The sequence below is a fragment of the Manis pentadactyla genome, chromosome 11 (genome assembly GCF_030020395.1).
Source record: "Manis pentadactyla isolate mManPen7 chromosome 11, mManPen7.hap1, whole genome shotgun sequence".
Taxonomy (NCBI): Eukaryota; Metazoa; Chordata; class Mammalia; order Pholidota; family Manidae; genus Manis; species Manis pentadactyla.
In genome coordinates, this window is record NC_080029.1 from 21,429,349 (window position 1) to 21,452,073 (window position 22,725).

The following is a 22,725-nucleotide window of genomic DNA, read 5'->3' on the forward strand; positions in this document are numbered from 1 at the left end:
TTCTGCCAACAACACAGGCCTGGAGTGGTCTCCTCATGTGATGTGATGGTGGTGTCTGGGATCTCTTGCAGGGGGCGCCAAGGAGCATCTCCCAGGACTGTCATCGTCCTCAGTCCAGTCTGAGAGCTCCTCTGGGGAGAACCATGTGGAGGACGGAGGCTCTCAGGACCTCTCCCACTCAGAGCAGGATGACTCCTCTGAAAAGCTGGGCCTCATCTCTGGAGCAGCCTCCCCTCCTGGGACCCCTGAGCATCCCCCAGCTGACCTAGCCTCAGCCATCAGCAGCTGGGTCCGATTTGAAGATGACACACCCTGGCCCAGCACGTGTCCACCTCATAAGGAAACAGGTGGGATGGGTGGGGCGCTAAGAAGGGTGCTGGCTTGGGTCTGTGCTTTTCCATGAGCAATCTGTAGGGCTGTCAGGATTCTGCCTTACCAGCTCCAGAGCCCTGAGGCACTGGCCGCACAGGAAAGAGCAGACAGAGATCTCATCTGGCTTAATTCTGCAACTCCTTTCTGTTGACATAAGCATGTGGAGGGATTTATGTGTTTTGGGCCATTTCCAGCCTTTTGCCCTTGTCCCTGGCTATTGACTTGTCTTTGGAAGTATGCATATTTATTTGTTTATTATAGGGATTGGAATTATATTTACTCAGCACCTAAATTTTCTTACAAGAAAAATGAATGTCTCTCAAAGTGTGATCCACCAACCATTTCTAATAGAGTCGCTAGTTAAACGTGGAGACTCTGTGTCCTAGACCTCTTGAATCTAAATGTTTAGGCAGGGGGTTGGTGGGGGACTGCTAATCATATTTCTCTTATTCTGTGGCATTTAAATGGCCAGAAGCTGTACTGGGGACCTTAGTGAAGCCAAAGGAATTGTTAGTCGCCAACCTGGTAACCTGGACACTTACTTTCTTATATACTGAAGCATAGCAAAGGTAACTGGATAACTTTTGGGCCTGTATTAGGTTTCTGTTTGCTACTGTAACATATGACTGTAAGCAGTGGTTTAAACAGCACAACTTAATAGTCTTACAGTTCTGTAGTTCAAAAGTCCAACATGGATGTCAGTGGGCTGAAATCAAGATATTGGCTGCATTGCATTCCTTGCAGGAGGCTGTGGGGGTGAATCAGATATTTCTTGGCATATGGCCCCTTTCTCTGTCTCTGAAGCCAGACATGTTTCACATGTCTGTGCCTTTCTTCTGTAGTTTCGTCTTCTTCTGACTGACTTCTTCCTCCCTCTTCCATTTTTTTCCATCTCAAGGTCCTTAACTTAATCACACCTGCAAAGTCCCTTTTGCCATGGAAGGTGACATAGTCACAGGTTCTGGGGATTAGACATCTTAGTGGGGGCCATTATTTTCTCACCACGGAGACCTACTAGCAAAAAGCAAACTTGATAGGTTTTTCTGTTGGTGGGTTAAGTTTTTTGCTAGTTTTAATTTTTAAGAACAATTCCTTTATTTTTTTTCACACGTTTCAACATCAAAAAAAGTTTTTTAAGAAAAAATAAAAATAAAAATATAATATTTCGGCTATGTAAGAAACACCACCATTTTTATGTAATGATTTGCATATTTATGTATGGTTTTTCTTATTTAAGCATCAGATTTCTCAGTTAACTGTTGGTGAGAGAGCCTGACCATCAAGGCAGCATGGATGGATTGACAGGTTCAGACAGGCTTTCCAGTCTGGCTGGAGTGAGGAAGTAACCCTTACTGAACACCTAACAGTGCTGAGTAAGCACTTGTACATGTGGGGAAGAGTTCCTGAACACTGGGCAGTGAATCAGTACCGAAGTATGTCTCTCATTTTTAATAAGATGCATTTACTGAATACTTGCTCTCTCAAGCGCTTTGCTCAGAGCTTTACGACAGCACGTCATGTTCTCCTTACAACAGTCCCATGAGGAAGGTAATAATATTCTATTCATACTGTGCATAGGGAGCCTGAGACAGACACTGGTTGAGGAATTCGCCCAGGGTTATGTGCTAGGAAGTAGTAGAAGAGAGCTTCACGTCCAGGCAGGTTGGCCCTAGGATCTTGGAACAGCACAAGAATGCTCTGTGGTGTATTTGCCTGGGAGGCAGGGGAGGCCCGGGGTGGGTGGGGTGGTGTTTCTGTATTTGGCTGCTTTTAGGTCATCAGTTACATTTGTGGCTTTCAGATTTGTTCCTACCTTACCTTTAGCCTCGAATGATTTCCTCATGGTTTAAAACTATTTGCATGACAGATGGTTAGTTTGCTTCAACTCTTCACCTCTTATTTTTGCAAAACCAACTTTGGGGCTAGTCTAATTATGTTGTCCCCATCTGACCGGTCAGGTCTTAGTTTGTCATTGATAATGGTTTTGACGTATTGGTAAAACCTTATCCTTGAAGGCAGCAGTTCTCAAAGTGGGGTCTTAGTTCCCTTGAGTTCCCAAGACCCTTTCAAGGGGTCTGTGGAATCAAAATTATTTTCATAACAATTCTAAGATGTTATTTGCCTTTTCCACCCCATTGACATTTGCACTGATGGTAAAATATAGTGAGTAAAACTTCTGGCCACCATGTGCTGCTCATAGTTTAAAAAAAATCAATTTCACATAATATCCTTGAAAAAGTAGTAAAAATTACTAATTTTATTAAATATAGATTGTTATGTACATCTTCTTAATATTCTGTATGACAAATTGGCACAAAGTACTTCTGCTCCATACCGAAGTATAATGATTGTCTTGGAAAAAAGTGGTTATCTTGAAAAACAGAGTTTAAAATTTCTTTGATTAAAAGTGCAATCAATTAAAACATTGAAATTATTTAAAAAAGGAAAATAATGCAGAAAAATTCCTTGATGAGCAAAATAATCAGTATTTTAAAGACAAGCTCCAACTAATGCTTGTATGACTGCCACACAGGCCTCACCCTAATCATAGCCCTGGTTGCAATAAAACTTGATTTACTAAAATAGGTGGCTAGCTTGTGAGCCACAGTTTGCTGATTTGATACTTTTAAAATATTGCACTGAAAACATTATTTGATTACTGAGTTTTTTTTGGCATTCTCTAAATTTTGAACCTAAAGTGAGTACTTTGCTTGCCTTACTGTAGTCCTGGCCCTGCATTGTACTAAGGATATGGGATTTTTTATATTACTTGAGAACAGTTCAAGAAATGATAACTTTCAAGTGCATTGAAAACATTATCTTGGTTTGAAAACTGCCCAGAGAGATATTAATAATTCCATCTGAAATTCCACATATGAAAGTTCAGCTCAACCCTGTGGACATGGAGATGTCGGCCTCAGGAGGGCCTGCAGGCCGGTTTCCCAGAAGACATAAGGCATGATATGTAGGCAAGACGCAGAAATAATCCATTGTATAGGCCAGCCCCACCTCAGGCAGTGTTTTTAATAACCTAGGGACCCAAGAGCCATAGTGTAACTCCAGGGAGAGGAAATCCTGGGGCAAAATACCTCTAAAACAGAAATCAAAGGGAGAAAAGAAGTTTAAAACCCATTTACTGCTTACAAACTGCAATCCGGGGCCATTTGTCTCTCCTGCTCAGGCAGAAGCAAGCAAGACCACTCTCTAACCTCTCAGGTTCAGATAAGCCCTCGGTTGCCCAGGTAATTATCCATTGATACGGAGATGAACTCCAGTTATCCATCCCTGAGGAATGCCTGTTGATATGCAGATACACTAAAGCCAGGCGAGCTATTCTGGAAATATTACAATTTTACCCACAAATTTATTCATTGAATTACCAAATATGTATTGAGTGCCTCCTTTCTGTAGATCTGCTAGCTACAGATACTCAAATGTAAAACTGCTCAGAATTTAACAGAAGTCCATTGAACCTCCTCCTCGGTCTTCTGGTGGGAAACCAGAGCCCCCAGTGCTCCAGTGATTTCCCCCCATCTGCCTCCAGTCAATTGTCTTTCAACTGCTGCATGTTTTAAAAAAAGAGTTTTCTATCTCATGGTAGCTGAAAATTTGAGGCTACTCTGAGGAAGCAGAGGAAGAAGTGGATGTCAGGAGCATTGCTTGCCTAAAAGGTCGATTTCATAGCCAGGCCCATCTATCATCAATTCCTATGAAAGATTAGAGTTAGATTTTAAAGCATTTCCCTTGTTATTTATCATTTGCTTATGGGTCTTCCCTAAGGCTCTTACTCAGTTTTGCCCTAGACCAGGGGGCCCACTTGGAGAAAACTCTGAGTTGGCTGGGTGGCCAACTTATATAAAATAAATGGGTATCTGGTCGTTTTTAGTTTGATCTGACGAAACAGACATGATTTGTCCATCTGTTTCTCATTTGTCCACTCTAAAAAATACTTCTCTTAGTTTATTAATTTCCATCAATCATATCCTGGGCCTATTTTTGGGTTACAGCTTCACCTGTGTGTATCAGGCAAACTTTTTTAGTGTGGATAACACATGAATTAGATAAGAGAGATATTTGATGTGCTGTGTTTAAACATGCAAAATTTGTAGTCTGTTGGTGAACTGTGGAATATGTAGGAGTGTCTCGATGTGGGCAGGTGGTGAGTCCGGCCAGAAATAAGGATCAGTGGAAACTGGTGTTTGGCTTTAGCCATCTTCTGAGTCACATCAATATCAATAGAGCAAACAGATTCTCTTTTTTAGAATGTAGTTGTAGTTCCTCAGTTTCTTTCCTATTTATTCCCCACGTCCTATTTGCTTCTATATTTTAAATGCCTAGCATTTTCTAATCAGACATCTTTATATCAGGAGGAAGGGAAAACTCTGTATCTTGGACCCACCCCATGCAACCACTTTCTGAATATCCTTTTATGATCAAGATCATGATCTTGGCCTGAGAAATAGGAGATTGGGAAAGGAGGATAAATGGAACTGATCAGCTTTGTTCCTAGTCTGGATTTCTGAAAATAAAAAGTGGAACCTTACTTAGCCAGCTGTTCAAACCTTAACATCGTGGCTTGCAAAGAAAAATTGGGAAAGAAAGGATAGCATGTGCGTGCTCACAAAATAGGTGGAGAAATATTATTTGGAATACTCCTTTCCCCTCTCCCAGGTCCCATTTCTCTACTCTTTACAGTTTTTCTGGCAGATGAAGGACAAAAAAACCCAAAAAGATTTATCTTTTTAGCTGTGCCACCTAAGAATAAAGCCAAGGGAGCATTGAATTTCAGCCTGAAATGGGAATGTACTGCTTGCTTAAGTTAAAATGCAAAGAAGCTGTAGGCACAGTGGAGTAAGGGACAGTGACTGTTACTAGTGGTACATATTTTGTTTTTGTGACGTTTAAATGTCAGAAGCTGCACTGTGGAGCTTAGAGAAGCCAGAGAGCCATTAGTCCCCACCTTGGTGACCTGGCTACTTATTTTAGTGTGCACTGGAGCATACCAAGGTTGATTGGACAACTGGGACTAACAGCTAGTATGGAAAACAACTCCAGAAATGCTTAAATCCATCAAGGGAACACTTTCTTTTGGACTTCAACTGAAGCACGATTTGAAGTGAGTAAATGCTGTTGTTCTTGGAAAAGGAGATACATGATCTCCCTCAGAAAAATATGAATAAAATTAATTGAGTGACAAAGCCTATTTATAACCACATATATAGGAAAGGAAACTGTCATCAAATCTTTGGACCAGAGGATACTAGGAATGAGCGGCATTTAAAATCATGCCCCTTTTGCAAATTCTGTTCCCTCCATTAAAACCCCTGAAGTTCGTGGAGACCAAATGTGGGATTCATATCTCTTTGACTTAACCAAACCACTTTGGTTCAGGCCGTGTTGACAAATATTCTCTTTAGAAGGATTTTTTGGATTAGAATCTTAACTGTAAAATATTTAAACTTAAGATTTAAGTCCAGTCTGAAGATGCCATATGACTGATCTGGGTTACTCTGTGAAAAATGTCAAGAATTTTGACTGAAAATTTGTTTGCTCAACCCTGAACTGAATGACTACATAATCTGCTAAACCATGAGCAGAACCAGTGTATAAATATTTTTTAAAAAGCTCCTGGTAAATCTGTTCAAATCAAAATTGAATCTTTCTATTGTTCTCTAAAGGAATACTTTTGGAAATGAACCTAAACCAAGGTGGTGTTTGTTTTATCCATACTGGGGCCTTTAGCAATAGTGTTCCTAAGTTTCCCTAGTTGAAAAAGTTTTCCTGACTTAGTATTTGGCCTCCTCTGGCTTTAAAATTCCACCATGTACAAGAAAGAATGTAGCAGCTTAACCTATTCCCTAAAATCTTTTCTAAGATTCTCTCAGAGCAAGGGCTGATTTCAAATATGTGCATTTTTAACGTGTGTGTGTGTGTGCATGTGCGCATATGCTTAGAATATGTTTACAAAATGAATGCAGAAAAATTGACTGAAAGAACAAAGTTCATCCCCAAAATTAAAAAAAAAAATTAAGGCACTATTTTCAGCATGAGGCTTCCTGTTCACTTGTCCCGTTATGTGCTGACCTTCCTCCACGGACGTGGCAATTTTGTGGCAAAGCCAAGGCTGAATTGGACCCATTATGCAGATGCTGCAGGATATGCATAATTACAAACATAAAAAAAATTTGTTTCCGCAACATTTTTTCCACAGTCCAAGCAAAACACTGGTATTCCCTTGTGCATCAAATGTCTTCCCTAAAAGCTTGGGCTAAGGCCTTGCCATTGTGTCTGGGGAAGCTAATTATCTGGGACCAGAGAAAGAGCCAGTTGTTTGGGGGATGACCAGAGATGATGTCAGCCATTTAAGAGGGAGGCTGGGGTGACAGCTGAGAGACTCAATCATGAAGAAGACTAGCCCAGCGGTTAATTTCTATTATGTTTTTCATTCTGGCTTCTGGGGCTGAATGGTGGGTGGGGGTGGAATAAGATAGCAGCTATTTGGTGAATAGGTGGGCCAGGCCCACTGAATTTGCCATGCATATGTGTGTTGCTCCTCAACAGAGGAGCTCTTATTTTCTTTTAATACCTTGAATTGTTCTTTTATGCTTTTAAATGTAATGAATGACCTTTCTGGAATCCATCTCAGACTAGTGATATACTCAGGGTTGAATTTTAACAGAGCCCTTCTTCCTTAAGGCCTGATGCCATCTCTGCCCCTCTCCGCTGGGCTCCACTCTGCTCTAATCACCACCTCTCTTGCTGTTCCCAACAACTTTATTTATGTTCTTGCTGTCTCCTCGGCCCCTAGAGCTCTTCCCCTGCATTTTCAACCAGAGCTCTGCTTCCCCCACCCAGCTTTTTCCTGCTTTAAATGTCTTTAAAACCCATGTCTCTACCTGAAATTAGGTTATGTATTTATTTATTGCCTCTCTTCCCCACTAGAAGGAAAGGACTTGGTCTGTCCTATCCCACAGTGCATGGAATTTGGTGGGTGTTTACTTCATATTTGTTGGATTAATGAGTGAAAAGAGGAAAGTATGTCTCCTGGTGCAGAATGACTGATTCCCATTTATGGGGACAATGAGCTGTTAGGTAGTACTTGAAGGATAGCTTCCTCGGAGTGGATTTTTTTTTTAACAAAATAGGCATAAAAACTAGGATTTTTTTTCCTGGAGGCTGCTTTAAAAAGCACACTTAAAACTGTCTGTTATATTTGTGTTGTGTCTGAAGCCACCAGCATGCCATGGGGGGCAAGGGAGGGGAGCTCTTGAAGATGACTTTCCAGTTACCTAAAAGGGAACCTTAAAATATTTGATTAAAACTCCAGTATTCCCTTCCAAAGAATGTGCTAGTACACTCAGGGGGCCCTGTGGCCTGTCTCACCCTCTGTGTGGGACACAAAACACAATAAGCTGCCCAGGCATGTGTTAATTAACTAGTTCATTCATGCAAAAAATATTTAGGTGCTGGGCATGCAATTATGAGAAAATTGGCCATAGTCCCTGTTCTCCCCAAGCTGAGGTTACCTAACAGTTGGGCAATCTGCTACCAGTGAAGCCTTCTGGGGTGAGTAAGGGCTGCTCTGAATCAGTCCTGGGACAGCGACTTCATATTGACAGCTATGAAAGAGCAGGAGAGCCATGACTGAAGAATGGAATCAGGTATATTTTGTATTCTTGGATGGGCTTGTTTAAGCATTGGGAAAATCATATATTCCCAGTGAATAGACATCAAAGTATAAATAAAGGACATGATGTCAAAAATGTAAAAAAGTATTTAAAATTTTAATCTACCCAGGAGCCCAAAGGATGAAAAGAGAGAAAAGTATTTGTTGTATTAATTGCTTTAGCTGACAACTTGTCAGTTAATTATTCATTCCACCAGAGGTGCTTTGAGCCCCCACTGTGTGCCTGTCACTGCTCAGGGCACTGTGGATACAGCGGAATATTCCTGCCCAGTGGAGCATATGTTCTGCAGAGAGAGTCACATCAGAAACTCAACAAAGAAGTAAATACAATGCAAGTGTGTTAGATAATGTGGTTAAGTGGGAAGGAGAGAGAAATGAGACAAAAAAGAGAATAGGGTGAAGGAAGATGTGAAATTTTACGTAAGATCAGGGAGTGACTCTCAGGGTTAACTTTTGATGGAGGTGAGGACTGAGCCTGTAGAAACTGGGGATGGAGCCTTCCAGGTGGAAGCAACTGCAGGTGACAAGCCCCTGCGGGTGCGGCTGTGCTCCTGGTGTGAGCCTGGAGCGGAGTGAGCTGGGGAGAAGAAAAGGGGCCGAGGAGGGAGGTCCTTGGAGGGCACGGGGTTAGACTGACTTTGACTGTGGGTGAGATGGAAGCCCTTGGAGGGCTTTGAGGAGAGCGATGGGACCCGAGTGAGCTTGGAACAGGTAATTCTGTTGAAACTGTGTGGCTACTGTGTTAAGAACAGCCCCAGGGGAGGAGGACGCCTGGAGAATCCGGGTGAGCAGGCGGGAGGCCACTGCAACGATCCAGGGGAAGATGGTGTCTTGAGCCAAGGGGGTAGCTGGGAGGTGGTGGGAGGTGACTGGATTCCAGCTGTATTTTTGAGGAAGGACTCACAGAAGCTGTGATGGACCAAATGTGCAAAGAATCACGGATGCCTAGAAGGTTTCATTCTGAGCGCCTGAAAGGATGAAGAGGCTGGTGTGGAGGGGAAAACAGGAACTTAGTTCTGACAGGTGCGGTTAGAGAGCTAAGTGGAGATTTCAAGTTGACTGGGATATAAATTTATGTCTGGAAATTATAATGACCCTTTGGAAAGTACTTTCTTTGTGCCAGGGACTTTGCACATGCTTTGTCAGTATTAACCTAATTTCCCTTATGAAGTGGGTATGATTTTTCAGCCCCATTTTACAGGTGAAAACATAGAACAGGCATTTGCCTCAGGTTCCAAGGCTGGGTCAGGATGTGAACCAGGCAGTCTGGACCAAGGGTGTTTGCAATAACCTCACAGGAAAGGAGGAGACACAGACTTCTCTTTCTTGTGAATGGATTGCTGGGAGGAATCATTATGATAGGAACCTGGGGCCGTCTGGGTCTGGCCCTTGGGAGAAGAGTCAGCTCCAGGCTCAACACTTTCCCTCCCTGTTCAATTACTCCTTTGGCCTGAGGATATTCAACTCAGAACCTAAATAAAATGATCCATCTAAGATTTCTAAGCTGATAAATAAAGTGTGTTAGACCAAATGAGAGCAGTTTGTGAGATGTAGAAACTTTGCATTTCCTAGCTGCATTATTCTTAGTTTCTCTTTAAAGAGAAATATTGGAGTTTTATCTAACAAATGGTAGAGAGCCAATATGAAAAAACAAATAATTAAAATAGCTTTCTTTCTGAGTGTCAGAGTCTTTTAGTATGTGGTTTTAATAAGCTTTGTTAACTAATGAATAGATACAAAGAACATATTTAAAATGCATATCAAATCATAAAGAACAACAGTGCAACCATCACCCAGATAGTAAATAGGATATTGTCATCACCCAGAAGCCCCCAGTGTTGTCCTCCCTACAGGAGGATGATCTCCTCCTCCTCCTCCCAGACATCCCCCTCCTTCCTTCCTATAGCACCACCTTCCTGGGTTTTATCATAATAACTGCATTACTTTTCTTAACAGCTTTACTACCTACACATGCATCGAGCATGGTATAATTTAATCTAACCTGTTTTGGGGCTTTTAAATGGACTGATACTGCATGTATCATTTCATAGCTAACTCCTTTAACACATTTGTGAGATTTTTCCATGTCATCACCTGAGCTACATTTCCTTCAGTTTTTATTGCTGGGTATTCCATGATACTGGTAATGCTACAATTCACTTATCCATCTATTGTTGATGGAGTTGTTTCTACTTTTTGGCTGTTAAGAATGTGCTTCTTTGTGCATTTTTGTTTTCCCTATAAGCATTCTAAACATACGTCCTGGTGAACACGTGCAAGCAGTTATACTGTATAAAAAGTTGGAACTGAACTGTTGGGCTGTAGGATGTTTCTCACACAACCCCAAGCCACTGTCTAAAGTGGTTCCAATGTTCTCTCCTGGCAGCCACATATAAAAGATGCTGCGGCTGTTGTTCTTGCTGACATTTTGGATTGTCGTATTTTTCTTTGAGTTTGTGGGGAGGCAGAGAGAAAGGGAAGGGGGAAGAGTAATGGTATCTCATGTGGTTTTAATTTGCATTTCCTAGATTAGTAATAAGGTTGAGCATCTTTTTTTTTTTTTTGCCATTTGGATTTTTTCTTTCATAAAATACCTATTCAGGTATATTTTTGTTGGTGCTGTTCCTTTTTCTTGCTGATTGCTAGGAGTTTCTTGTGGATATGATGTGTGGCAGCTATATATCCTACACATGATGTAGGATGGAGTTGGGGCTTTTTTTCTTTACATATGGTGGCTTGTGGTGAAAAGAAGTTCTTAATTTTAATGATATGAAACTTGTCTTTTATGCTTGGTGCTTTCTGTATCTTGGTAAAGAAGGTCCCTACTCCGAAGTCAGGAACATATTTAGTTGTATGTCTTCTAAAATATTTTTTGTATAGCTTTTCACTCATTGATATTCAGTCCACATAGAATTGATTTTTTCCATATGGTGTGAAGTAGGAGTCTAATTTCATTTTCTTCCATATTGCATTTTCCCAAAATTATTTCTATTGTTTTATTCATTTTTAATGTATGTTTATAAATACATTATTACAATTCTGCCTCCTTCATATCAAATTAGTATGATTCTGCTTAATAAACTTGAGAAGTATCTCCTTGGATGCCTCTTATGTCTTTTGTTAGATTTACATGTATACCTTGCATTTTTTGTTGCTATTACAAATGCTATCTTGTTTTGAGTTTTGTTTTCTAAATATTTCTTGCCAGTTTTCAGAAAAGAAATTCATTTTTATATATTGGTTTTTTAAAATCACAAGTACTTTATTCAAATTATTAACTTGATGACTTATCAGTAGGGTCTTTGTGTTATCTATGCACACAAAAATATCATCTGCGATTACTGAGTTTTGTTTTTCTCCCTCTTTTTCACTTCCTGCCTTACTGTACAGGCTGTGGTCACAAATGTGATGTTGAATGGAAGTGGGGGTAATGGGCGTGGTCAACTTTATCTGTACCTCCAAGGGAATGTTTTTCAACCTTGCTTGATGATTGCTGAAGGGTTCTGGGGTTGCCTCTACTAGGTTTAGGTAAACTTTGCTTTTAGTTTGCCAAAAATTACTACCACAAATAGATCAAAAAATTTATTCAGTGCTTTTTCAATATCCATTATGGTAACAATATGGTTTTTATTCCCTTAATATATTATTGTGATGAATGACATTAATTGACTTTGTAATGCTAACCTACACATTCTTAACAGGGCAATATTACCGCCAGCAGAGCTAAAAATTGTTCTTAGGAGCAAAGAAATCTTATTCTTTTTATGTATACAGCATAGGTATATATGCTGTACATCATAGACATATATCTGTGGTATTAAAATTTCAAAAGAAATTGATAAATTGGACCTCATTAAAATTAAAACTCTTGCTTTACAAAAGACCCTGTTGAGAGTGTAAAGAGACCAGCTACAGACTGGGAGAAAATATTTGCAAACCACATATCCAAGGGACTAGTAGTATCTAGAATATATAAAGAAACCTCAAAACCCAACAGTGAAAAACTAAACAATCTAATTAGAAAATGGACAAAAGACATAAACATATATTTCACTGCAGAGGATATATAGATGGCAAAAAATGATGTGAAAATATGTTCACTATCATTATCTATAAGGGAAATGCAAATAAAATGACCTATCACTATACACCTATTAGATGACTTAAAATAAAAATAGTGGTAATACCAGCATGGAGAAGACAAGTAATGACTCGATAGCATCTTACTATGCTGACAGACAGTGACTGCAGTGCAGTGGTGGTGGGGAGCTTGATAATATGGGTGAATGTTGAAACTACAATGTTCATGTACAACCTTCATAAGATTGTATATCAAGGATACCTTGATTAAAAAAACATAGTGGTAATACTAAATACTAGTGAGGATACAGAGAAATTGGATCACTCACTACTGCTGGTGGAAATGTAGACTGTTATAGTGACTTTGGAAAACAGATTGACAATTTCATATAAGACAGAAACATACAATTACCTTGTGACCTAGAAGTTGTACTCTTGGGCACTCATCCCAGCTAAATGGAAACATGTTCATACAAAAACTTGTACACGAATGTTTGTAGCACATTTACTCATAATAGCTAAGAACTGAAAACAGCCCAGATGTCTTTCAATGGGTGAATGGTTAAACTGACTGTGGTTCATCCATACCACGAAATTCTACACAGCAGTCCAAAGGAATGAAGTATTGCTGCATTGAACACCTTGAATGAATCGCAAAGACATTATGCTGAATAAAAAAATGCCAATCCTAAACAGTCTCATACTGCAGAGTTCCACTTACATGCCATTCTTAAAGTGACAAAATTATAAATATGAAAAACAAATTAGTGGTTGCAGGGGGCTAGGAACAGGACACGAGGGAAAGAGGTGAAAGTGGATATAAAAGGGCAACATGAGGGATCCTTGTTGCACTGTTCTGGGTCTTGACTGATGGTGGATACTGGGTCTTGACTGATGGTTAAACTGACTGTGGTTCATCCATACCACGAAATTCTACACAGCAGTCCAAAGGAATGAAGTATTGATGCATTGAACACCTTGAATGAATCGCAAAGACATTATGCTGAATAAAAAAATTTATGCATTGATAACATTACATAGAACTAAACACACACGTGTGCACACACACACACACACACACAAGTGCTTATAAAATGTTAAATCTGAATAAGTTTTTGTATTGCATTAGTATCAATTTCCTGGTTTTGGTATTCTACTGGCGCGGGGGTAGTTAGGGAAAAGGGAGAGGGCGATTAGGGAAAAACATGTAAAGGAAGCCTCCTTAGAGGGGCAATAATGAAAACAAGTTGAGAAACATTCTGTTAGACCAACCTTGCATTCACTGGATAAACCCAGTTTATTCATGATGTAGTTCTCCTTTTCGTAAGTCATTAGATTCTCTTTGATAGTAGTTTATTTTGCATTCTTATATCATTATCCATGATTAAGATTGACCTGTGATTCTTATTTTGGAGAAGATAGGCATATACCTTGTTTAGGTTTGTACTTATACATGATTCAAAATCTGACAAAGTTCTAATGTTAGGAAATGCTAACTAACCTCATAAAATTGATTGGTGAGGTACCCTTTTCTCTGTACTCTGGAATACTTGATGGAAGATTGAAATATTGCTTTCCTTTACAGTTTGGTAGAACTATTCTATAAAACCACCTGGCCTGACATTTTCCTTGTGGGAAGGTTTCAAGGACTAATTCACTTTATTTGATTTATTGGACAAGTCAGGATTTTAACTTTCTTCTTAAATCAGTTTTGAAAAGTTAATTTCCTAGAACTTCTACAGTTTTATCTTTGTTTTTGAATATTTTGGGCAAAGACCTTCATTATTTCCCTTTTTGCTCCCTTCTTGATATATATAGCATTTATAATTACCCTTTTTCATTCTTAATGTTATTTGTACTCTTTTTTTTCTTGATCTTTCTAGACAATTTTTCAATTCCATTAGTCTCAAAGAATCTTTTTTCTATGTGTGCTTTAAAAATTTTCAGTATCTTATACTTTTATGTTTATTATCTCCTTTTTCTGTAACATTCTTTCATTTATCTTACAGCTCCTTTTGTAACTTGATAAATTGGAAGCTTATTGTGTTAATTTTCAGTTCTTTTCTAATAGGAGCAATAGAACAACTTTCTGATAGTCCTGCTTACCTACATTCTTGAGGTGTTTACATATACGATTTTTTTATTATTGTTTGGTTCTGGATATTTTCTAATGTTCATTAAGATTTCCTTGACCAAAGAATCATTTAGAAGTATTTTTCTTAATTTCTAATTTTTCAAGTTGTCTTCTAGTTTAGATAAATGGATGCTAATTATCTTGTTAACTTGTTTGGATAACCAGGTACTTCATTATATTGTGATTAGTGTTTATTGAGTGTTTGATACTAATTTTTTGTTATTTGTTAAAACTTGCTTTGTGTCCTAGCATGTGGTCGCTTACATAAAAGTTGTGGATGTGATTATGAAGAATATGCACCTGTTGAGTACATTATTTTGTTTATAACCATTAGATTAGCTTGTTCATTTTGTTGTTTATAACTTCTGTTTCCTTGGTTATGTTTTTGTCTGCTTGTCTATCAGTTACTGAGAGGGGTATATTTAAAAGTCTCCCATAATGAAAATGAGTATTTCTTGCTTTCTGTAGTTCTGTCAATTTTTGCATTATAATTTTGAAGCTATGTTTTTAAATATGTACAACTTCAGAATTATATTTTTCTGATGAATCAAATTTTTAATCATTTATTGTAACCTTCTCTAGTAATGTTTTTTCCTTTAAAGTGTCCCTGTATTCTATAATATATCAGGTTTCTTTCCATTAATATTTTGTCTTGCCTGGCTTTCCCATTCCCTTACTTTCATCACTGATGAATTTTTGTATTTTAAATGTGTCATTTGTGAATGTCATATTGGATTTCATCAGTTTATTCAGACTGACAGACTTTTTTTCTGGCCCATTTAGTTCATTTATATTTATTATAAGTACTGTTTCTTTTTCTATAATATTGTTTCTTTTTCTCATCATTCTTTCTTAGTTGTAGTTTTTGTCTGTTTAAATGATTTTTCCCTTGTCTTCAAAGATCTCTTCACTGAGTAAACAATCTTATTTGATAGGTATTTCTGTCAGCCCATTGAAGTTTGAATTGGTTTCTTTTGCAGTTGAGAAGGTGGTAGTCTAATCATCATTCCTTAGAAAGTAATCTTATGTAAGATCTTCTTTTTGTCTTTGGTCTCATGTAGTTTTTTTAAATTGATTTTGCTATCATTAATCTACAATTACATGAGGAACATTATGTTTACTAGACTCCCCCCATCACCAAGTTCCCCCCACATACCCCATTGCAGTCACTGTCCATCAGCGTAGTAAGATGCTATAGAATCACTACCTGTCCTCTCCGTGCTGTACAGCCTTCCCTGTGCCCCCCCCCGCCCCACATTATGCATGCTAATTGTAATGTCCACTTTCTTTCCCTCCCCCTTATCCTTTCCTTCCCGCCCATCCTCCCCGGTCTCTTTCCCTTTGGTAACTGTTAGTCCATTCTTGGGTTCTGTGAGTCTGCTGCTTTTTGCTCCTTCAGTTTTTTCTTTGTTCTTATACTCCACAGATGAGTGAAATCATTTGATACTTGTCTTTCTCCGCTTTGCTTATTTCATTGAGCATAATACCCTCTAGCTCCATTCATGTTATTGCAAATGGTAGGATTTGTTTTCTCTTATGGCTGAATAATATTCCATTGTGTATATGTACCACCTCCTCTTTATCCATTCATCTACTGATGGACACTTAGGTTGCTTCCATTTCTTGGCTATTGTAAATAGTGCTGCGATAAACATAGGGGTGCATATGTATGTCTTTTTCAAACTGGGCTGCTGCATTCTTAGGGTAAATTCCTAGGACTGAAATTCCTGGGTCAAATGGTATTTCTATTTTGAGCTTTTTGAGGAACCTCCATACTGCTTTCCACAATGGTTGAACTAATTTACATTCCCACCAGCAGTGTAGGAGGGTTCCCTTTTCTCTACATCCTCGCCAACATTTGTTGTTGTTTGTCTTTGGATGGTGGCCATCCTTACTGGTGTGAAGTGATATCTCATTGTGGTTTTAATTTGCATTTCTCTGATGACTAGTGATGTGGAGCATCTTTTCATGTGTCTCTTGGCCATTTGAATTTCTTCTCTGGAGAACTGTCTGTTCAGCTCCTCTGCCCATTTTTTAATTGGCTTATTTGCTTTTTGTTTGTTGAGGTGCATGAGCTCTTTATATATTTTGGATGTCAAGCCTTTATCGGACCTGTCATTTATGAATATATTCTCCCAAACTGTAGGATGCCTTTTTCTATTGGTGGTGTCCTTTGCTGTACAGAAGCTTTTCAGTTTGATGTAGTCCCAGTTGTTCATTTTTGCTTTGTTTCCCTTGCCCGGGAAGATATGTTCATGAAGAAGTTGCTCATGTTTATGTCCAAGAGATTTTTGCCTATGTTTTTTTCTAAGAGTTTTATGGTTTCATGACTTACATTCAGGTCTTTGATCCATTTCAAATTTACTTTTGTATATGGGGTTAGACAGTGATCCAGTTTCATTCTCTTACATATGGCTGTCCAGTTTTGCCAATACCAGCTGTTGAAGAGGCTGTCATTTCCCCATTGTATGTCCATGGCTCCTTCATCATATATTAATTGACTGTATATGTTTGGATTAATATCTGGACTCTATTCTGTTCCACTGGTCTGTGGGTCTGTTCTTGTGCCAGTACCAAATTGTCTTGATTACTGTGACTTTGTAGTAGAGCTTGAAGTTGGGAAGCAAGATGCCCCCTGCTTTATTCTTCTTTCTCAGGATTGCTTTGGCTATTCAGGGTCTTTTGTGGTTCCATATGAATTTTAAAACTATTTGTTCCAGTTCGTTGAAGAATGTTGTTGGTATTTTGATAGGAATTGCATTGAATCTGTAGATTGCTTTAGGCAGCAGGGCCTTTTTGACAATATTAATTCTTCCTAGCCAAGAGCATGGAATGAGTTTCCATTTGTTAGTGTCCTCTTTAATTTCTCTTAAGAGTGTCTTGTAGTTTTCAGGGTATAGGTCTTTTACTTCCTTGGTTAGGTTTATTCCTAGGTATTTTATTCTTTTTGATGCAGTTGTGAATGGAATTCTTTTCCTAATTTCTCTTTCTTTTAGTTCATTGTTAGTGTATAGGAAAGCAACAGATTTCTGTGTATTAATCTTGTTTCCTGCAACTTTGCTGAATTCTGATATTAGTTCTAGTGGTTTTGGAGTGGAGTCTTTAGGGTTTTTTTTATGTACAATATCATGTCATTTGCAAATAGTGACAGTTTGACTTCTTCCTTACCAATCTGGATGCCTTGTATTTCTTTGTTTTGCCTGATTGCCATGGCTAGGACCTCCAGTACTATGTTGAATAACAGTGGGGAGAGTGGGCATCCCTGTCTTGTTTCTGATCTTAGAGGAAAACCTTTCAGCTTCTCACTGTTAAGTATGATGTTGGCTGTGGTTTTGTCATATATGGCCTTTATTATTTTGAGGTACTTGCCCTCTATACCCATTTTGTTGAGTTTTTATCATGAATGGATGTTGAATTTTGTCAAATGCTTTTTCAGCGTCTATGGAAATGATCATGTGGTTTTTGTCCTTCTTTTTGTTGATCACGTAGTTTTGATGTCTACTTGTGGAGTTATTTTTGGTTACCGCATACTGGAGATGGCTCGGGATTTCTAATCTGACAAATAAAATCTTTCATAAATTCTGAGAAATTCTCAGCCAGCATTTTTTCAAATATTCCTTCCCTTTCTCTCTTTCTTCTTAGGAACTCAGATTAGATGTCTATGAGATCATCTCACTCTGTCCTCCATGCATTTTAATCTTTCATTTTTTCATCTTTCTCACTATACTGTCCAATACATTTTGTATTTATAGTAGTATTTTTTCTTTTCCAGAGTTCATTTAGTTCTTTTTCAAGTCTGCTTGCCCCTTTCTCATATTTCAGTTTCTTTTATTTTATTTCCTTAAGCATATTAAACATACTATATTTTATACCTAATAATTCTGTTGTTTGAATTCTTTGTGGGTCTGATTCTGTAGGCGTTGTTCTTACCTGCCTCCACCCTCCACCCCATACACCTTGATGGCTTTTGGGCTCTTGTTCATGGTAACTTGATTTCTTCCATATTTTGTGATGTAATTATTTATGGTTTTTGCTTACCAGGTGCATGCCAACTGAGGAACATTTTTATTGGAAATGCTGGTTTTAAGGATTCTCCTTCCAGAAAGGATTTGTATTTGTTTTTTCAAGGTCCCTGAGTTTACTACCAACCTGGAAATAATTCAACTGTGTTCTTAGACTGGAAATTTTTCAGACCACACAAGTAATTTTAGCTGCAAATCCCTTTGCAAAACAGTTAGTGGTTATAAATTCTCAGGCAACTTTTTCTTCTCTGCCCTGCACCCAGGCTTAAGGCAGACAATTTCTTTGCTGTCCTTAGCTTGGGAGTTGGGTTTATTCCTAATTTACTCTTTAACTGAGCCCTTTGGGAATTCTAGCTTTATGCATCAGATCTTCTATTAAATTTCCCACCTTGGGTTAGCCCGAGTTTTTTTTCCCTTTCAACTTTCTGATGAGAAATTTAAAAAACTCAAACTCAAAAGTGTCCTTGGTTTGTTCAAAATCCTCAGGGTGTTAAAATCAGGCGTGTGCTCTGCCTCCCCTTTCTGGGTTCCACCTGGCCTCTGATAATTCTTTCCTTTCTTGCTCACCCTGTAAGAAACATATTTTAAATAATGTTATTACATTTAACCTACTGTTTTAATTTTATTTCCATAGTAGTTTAAACTGTCTAATCCACTATACCATGGGACATGTCAGTCCCATAAAAGCTTTGACAAATTCAGCTTTGGTTTTGGGTCTTTTTGGTTGTTTATTCTTCTCTTTCAGTGTTTTGAATTTTTTCCCTGTGTGGGAGTTTTATAGGTACAGGTTTAGTTTTAACAGTCTCTATGTTATGGAATGCTCTGTGGTGCTTCTATTGACATAACCAACAAATATTTATTGAGTGCCTACTTGCACCAGGCTGCTTGAAGATGTGCCATTGTGACCTGCAGATTATGTCAGAGCTGAAAACAAGACCCAAAAGACTGAGAAAGAAACTTTGACCTTCCCCCTAAAGCCAGAAAAATAATTTAGATGGAGGAAGTACTCCAGGAAAAGAGCTATCACCATAGATAACCACATCATAATATAACCCATGGGTGGTAGACAGGGAGGAACGTGGCAAAGTCTGTTGGTTAAAATTCCTCTCTGTGTCACGTTCTTTCTGTGTGGCTCATTTACCAGATATTTACTCTCTCATATTCCTGTGAATTGCTTCCCTTTTCCTTTGAAGTCGCAGACCTCTAGCCCCTTCTCCTGTAGTTCAGGATGACATATATACGTCATCTCCCTGTCTTTGGAATCTCATGTCTGTGTGGATTCTCCATAAGTATGTATAAATTTGTTTTTCTCCTATTAATCTGTGACATTCCTGTACCTTGGAGGGTAGAGGAAAATTCTTCCTCCCTAACACACTGTTCTTGGAATGGGAGTATAGAAATGGACAAAATGGACCCCAAATCCCTGCCCCTCAAGGAACTTGATTACTACTGAGGAAGACACTGGATATATAGTACATTAGATGGTGACAATGCTAAGGAGACATACAGCAGAAAAGGGGGTTTGGTATTCAGGAATACCTGAGAGGGGGACATTTTCAAAGAAAAGGTGGTGTGAGCTGTGAGTACTCGAGACAGAGACAAGACTGTATGTCTTATAAATCCCTACAAGAGTACAGAATGAAAACTCTGCAGTTTCATATTTGTACCATGTCACAAATACTGCTGTTTATTCTTTTTTCCCTCTTGAATCTCAATTTTCTCTTCCTGTTTCTCAACCCAACTCTGTAATTTTGATTATCCAGCCAGGAGAACCAACTCTCTGTGTTCTTGGATAAGGTACTTAACGTCTCTGAGTCTGTTTCTCCTTGTGTAAAATAAGACCATTGCCTATCTCAGGACCGATGGGGGAAGTGAGGTAACATTTGTACCAGTTTCTGATATTTTGTGTGTCCTCAATAAATGCTAATTTCTTTCTTTTTAATTCCTCCTTTGCTGCCCACACCCTTTTCAGTACTTGTTTTCAGAATGCATCTGTAAATTTGTGGTAAGTTTCTTATGCAACACCATAGAGAAACCATTTGGTAGGAAACTAAAGACAAATGAGAAAACTTGATTTTTAAAAAAGAAACTTTCCCAAGTGCTTTGGTAAGGCTGAATTTGGTGCTTAGGGTTCAGGAGATAAAGCCAAGCCCTGTACATTTCCCTCTCAAAGGTGTTTCTCACTGTATCCCAGATCAGCAGCCCCTGTAGATCTCTGTTTATATAGCAGGCTGCAGAATCTCCAGTAACAGTTGAACTCAATGGCAGGCAGAGGCATATCACATTCATACTCCATACGAATGCGATATGTCACTTATTTTCTCATACCCCTTAACCCAATGGAACTCTCCTTTCCTCACTGAGTTAGTGAGTTCTCTTGAGATGGCTGGCTTGCTACTAAAAGTGGAAGAATTGTGAGGGTAAAGGGAGAGCTGCAGGACTGGGTTTGAATGAAGCTGAAATCTAAGTTTAGAAATAAAAGTGGAGCCTAAAATCACTCATATTCTCCAGTGAGATTTTCTTTGCTTTGAGGTCATGAGGCCTCAGTTGCATTACTGGTTTTGATACCAACTCGCCGAGCAGTCTCCATCAATTCACTTTTCCTGTCTGTGTCATGAGCGATACTTTCTACACTTCCTTGCCTTGCACGGCTGTTGAGAGTTCAGAGGATCTGAGTAGCATCAGCATAAGACAAGCACTAGAGAGAAACAAAGTTCAACTGTTTACATTGTATGCATTTGGTTTTGGTCTGTTCCCAGCCCTACCATTGGCCATGCCCTGTTGGACCTGCCCTTCCTTCGACTCCCTGGGGAGATGCCCTCTGACCTCCGAGAGCAGCTGGACCACACATTCTGAGGACACCAGTAGTCCTAGTTTCGGCCCCTCGTACACAGATCTGCAGCCCATCAATGCTGAGGAGCAGCCAAGTGGCAGGGCTTCGGGGGCCGACTCAACTGGTAAGATGGAGAGCGGAGCGGTACGAGGGAGCTTGGCAAGATCACTGTGGGCGACTTGCTACTACTGCTGAAGTCTCTGCAGCCAGTTTTGTTTGCAGGATGAGTTCAGGTGTGCTCATCCAGTCAAAGAGCTCGAATATAAAGCAGTTCAAAATTGTATTATGAAAAAACACATACACAGATTGGCTGACTGCTTGGCAGGTCATTGATATGGGAAGGCAATTGACAGTATATCTCAATGTGTTGTTTTATGACTGGTACAAATACTATTCCTTGTCACTTAATTTTCTCCTTGGATAAGTGAACTGTATGTACTATGCACAAGGCTGAATCTTTTATCCTACTGCCCATGCATCTTTGCTCTTCAGCAGGAGGGAGGTAGTTTTAAGCAGAGAAAAGGGAAATGTTATGTGAAGCAGAATGAGAATCAGGATTCAGCCACTGTGTCCAGACTGTAGATCATGTTGCAGTTACGTTTATTCTGTGGTGCCTGGATTGAGCTATACATCAGACTGTAACCTCGCATGGTCTCATTTACTACATGTCTAGTAGGCGTAGGATGGCTGGCTGCTGGCTGGCTTTGCAGGTGGAATGTGGGCCTGTCAACAAGCACTTTTTTATGGGTTTAGTTTACAGTGGCAGTGGGGCGATGTGGTATGTGCTTGGAGTTTTCGTTATTTGGACCAAGAGATTATTTTCCCTTGAAAGTGAGAGTGTTGCTAGTAGTTTCTCTGTGGGTGAATTTACCCAGTGTGTGTCCAGCAATATCTCTTTCTCCTGCTCACCATTGTTGTTTAGCAATTTGTCTCTGAATTGCTTTTCAAAGTTGGGTACCATTCATCTTCATGCTGTGTGCTGTTGGGGGTTCTACAAGTAGAAAGAAAGATCCCTCTTGTAGACTAAAGGGTTTGGATGGGATTTGGTTTTGTACTTGGCAATACTGCAGAGAACCTACTTTATCTATTTTTCTCTCTACATGAGCCACAGTTTTTTACAGCATTTTGTTTTCACAGACACTGTCAATTCTGGTTGTTCTCCATGGCTGATATTCCACTTAGTGGCTAAAATAGGTCCCTGCAACCATCAAAAGCTGAGATAGTTAGGAAGAGAGGCCGTGCTTGCTTCCCTCTTTGCCTCCCCCTGCTCTCAACCTCTGTCCAAGCCTCCCTGTGGAGGATGCGTATAATATATTGGCTGAGACACACTGACTCTGGAGCCAGACTGCCAAGAATCCCTGTTCTTCCGTTTACCAGCTGTGTAACCTTGGGCAGGACCCTTAATATCTTTATGACCCAATTTTCTCATCTGAAAAATGGGGACAATAGGAGTACTTACCTAACCAAGTTGTTATCAGCTCCAAATGAGACAATGTATGTAGAACAGCTTACACAACATCTGACACAGAATAAATGATCTGTTGGCATGAAGTTTCTTTGTTCTCCTGTCCCAGGGCTCCTGTTGTTCCAGAGGTGG

At 39.3% G+C, this 22,725-nt stretch overlaps 1 protein-coding gene across 9 annotated transcripts in view; it reads left to right on the top strand.

Annotated features, from left to right (window-relative positions):
• Positions 1 to 22,725, top strand: part of STON2 (stonin 2) — a 149,670-nt gene that overhangs the window by 33,798 nt on the left and 93,147 nt on the right. For all 9 annotated transcript variants that reach the window (XR_008992432.1, XM_036882140.2, XM_057488242.1 and 6 more), the window contains 2 exons: positions 72 to 347; positions 21,055 to 21,252. Coding sequence is in view for 8 of the 9 variants with exons in the window: in XM_036882140.2 (XP_036738035.2) it covers positions 72 to 347; positions 21,055 to 21,252 (474 nt within the window). In the remaining variant the exon portion in view is untranslated. The remainder of the gene's footprint in view (positions 1 to 71; positions 348 to 21,054; positions 21,253 to 22,725) is intronic.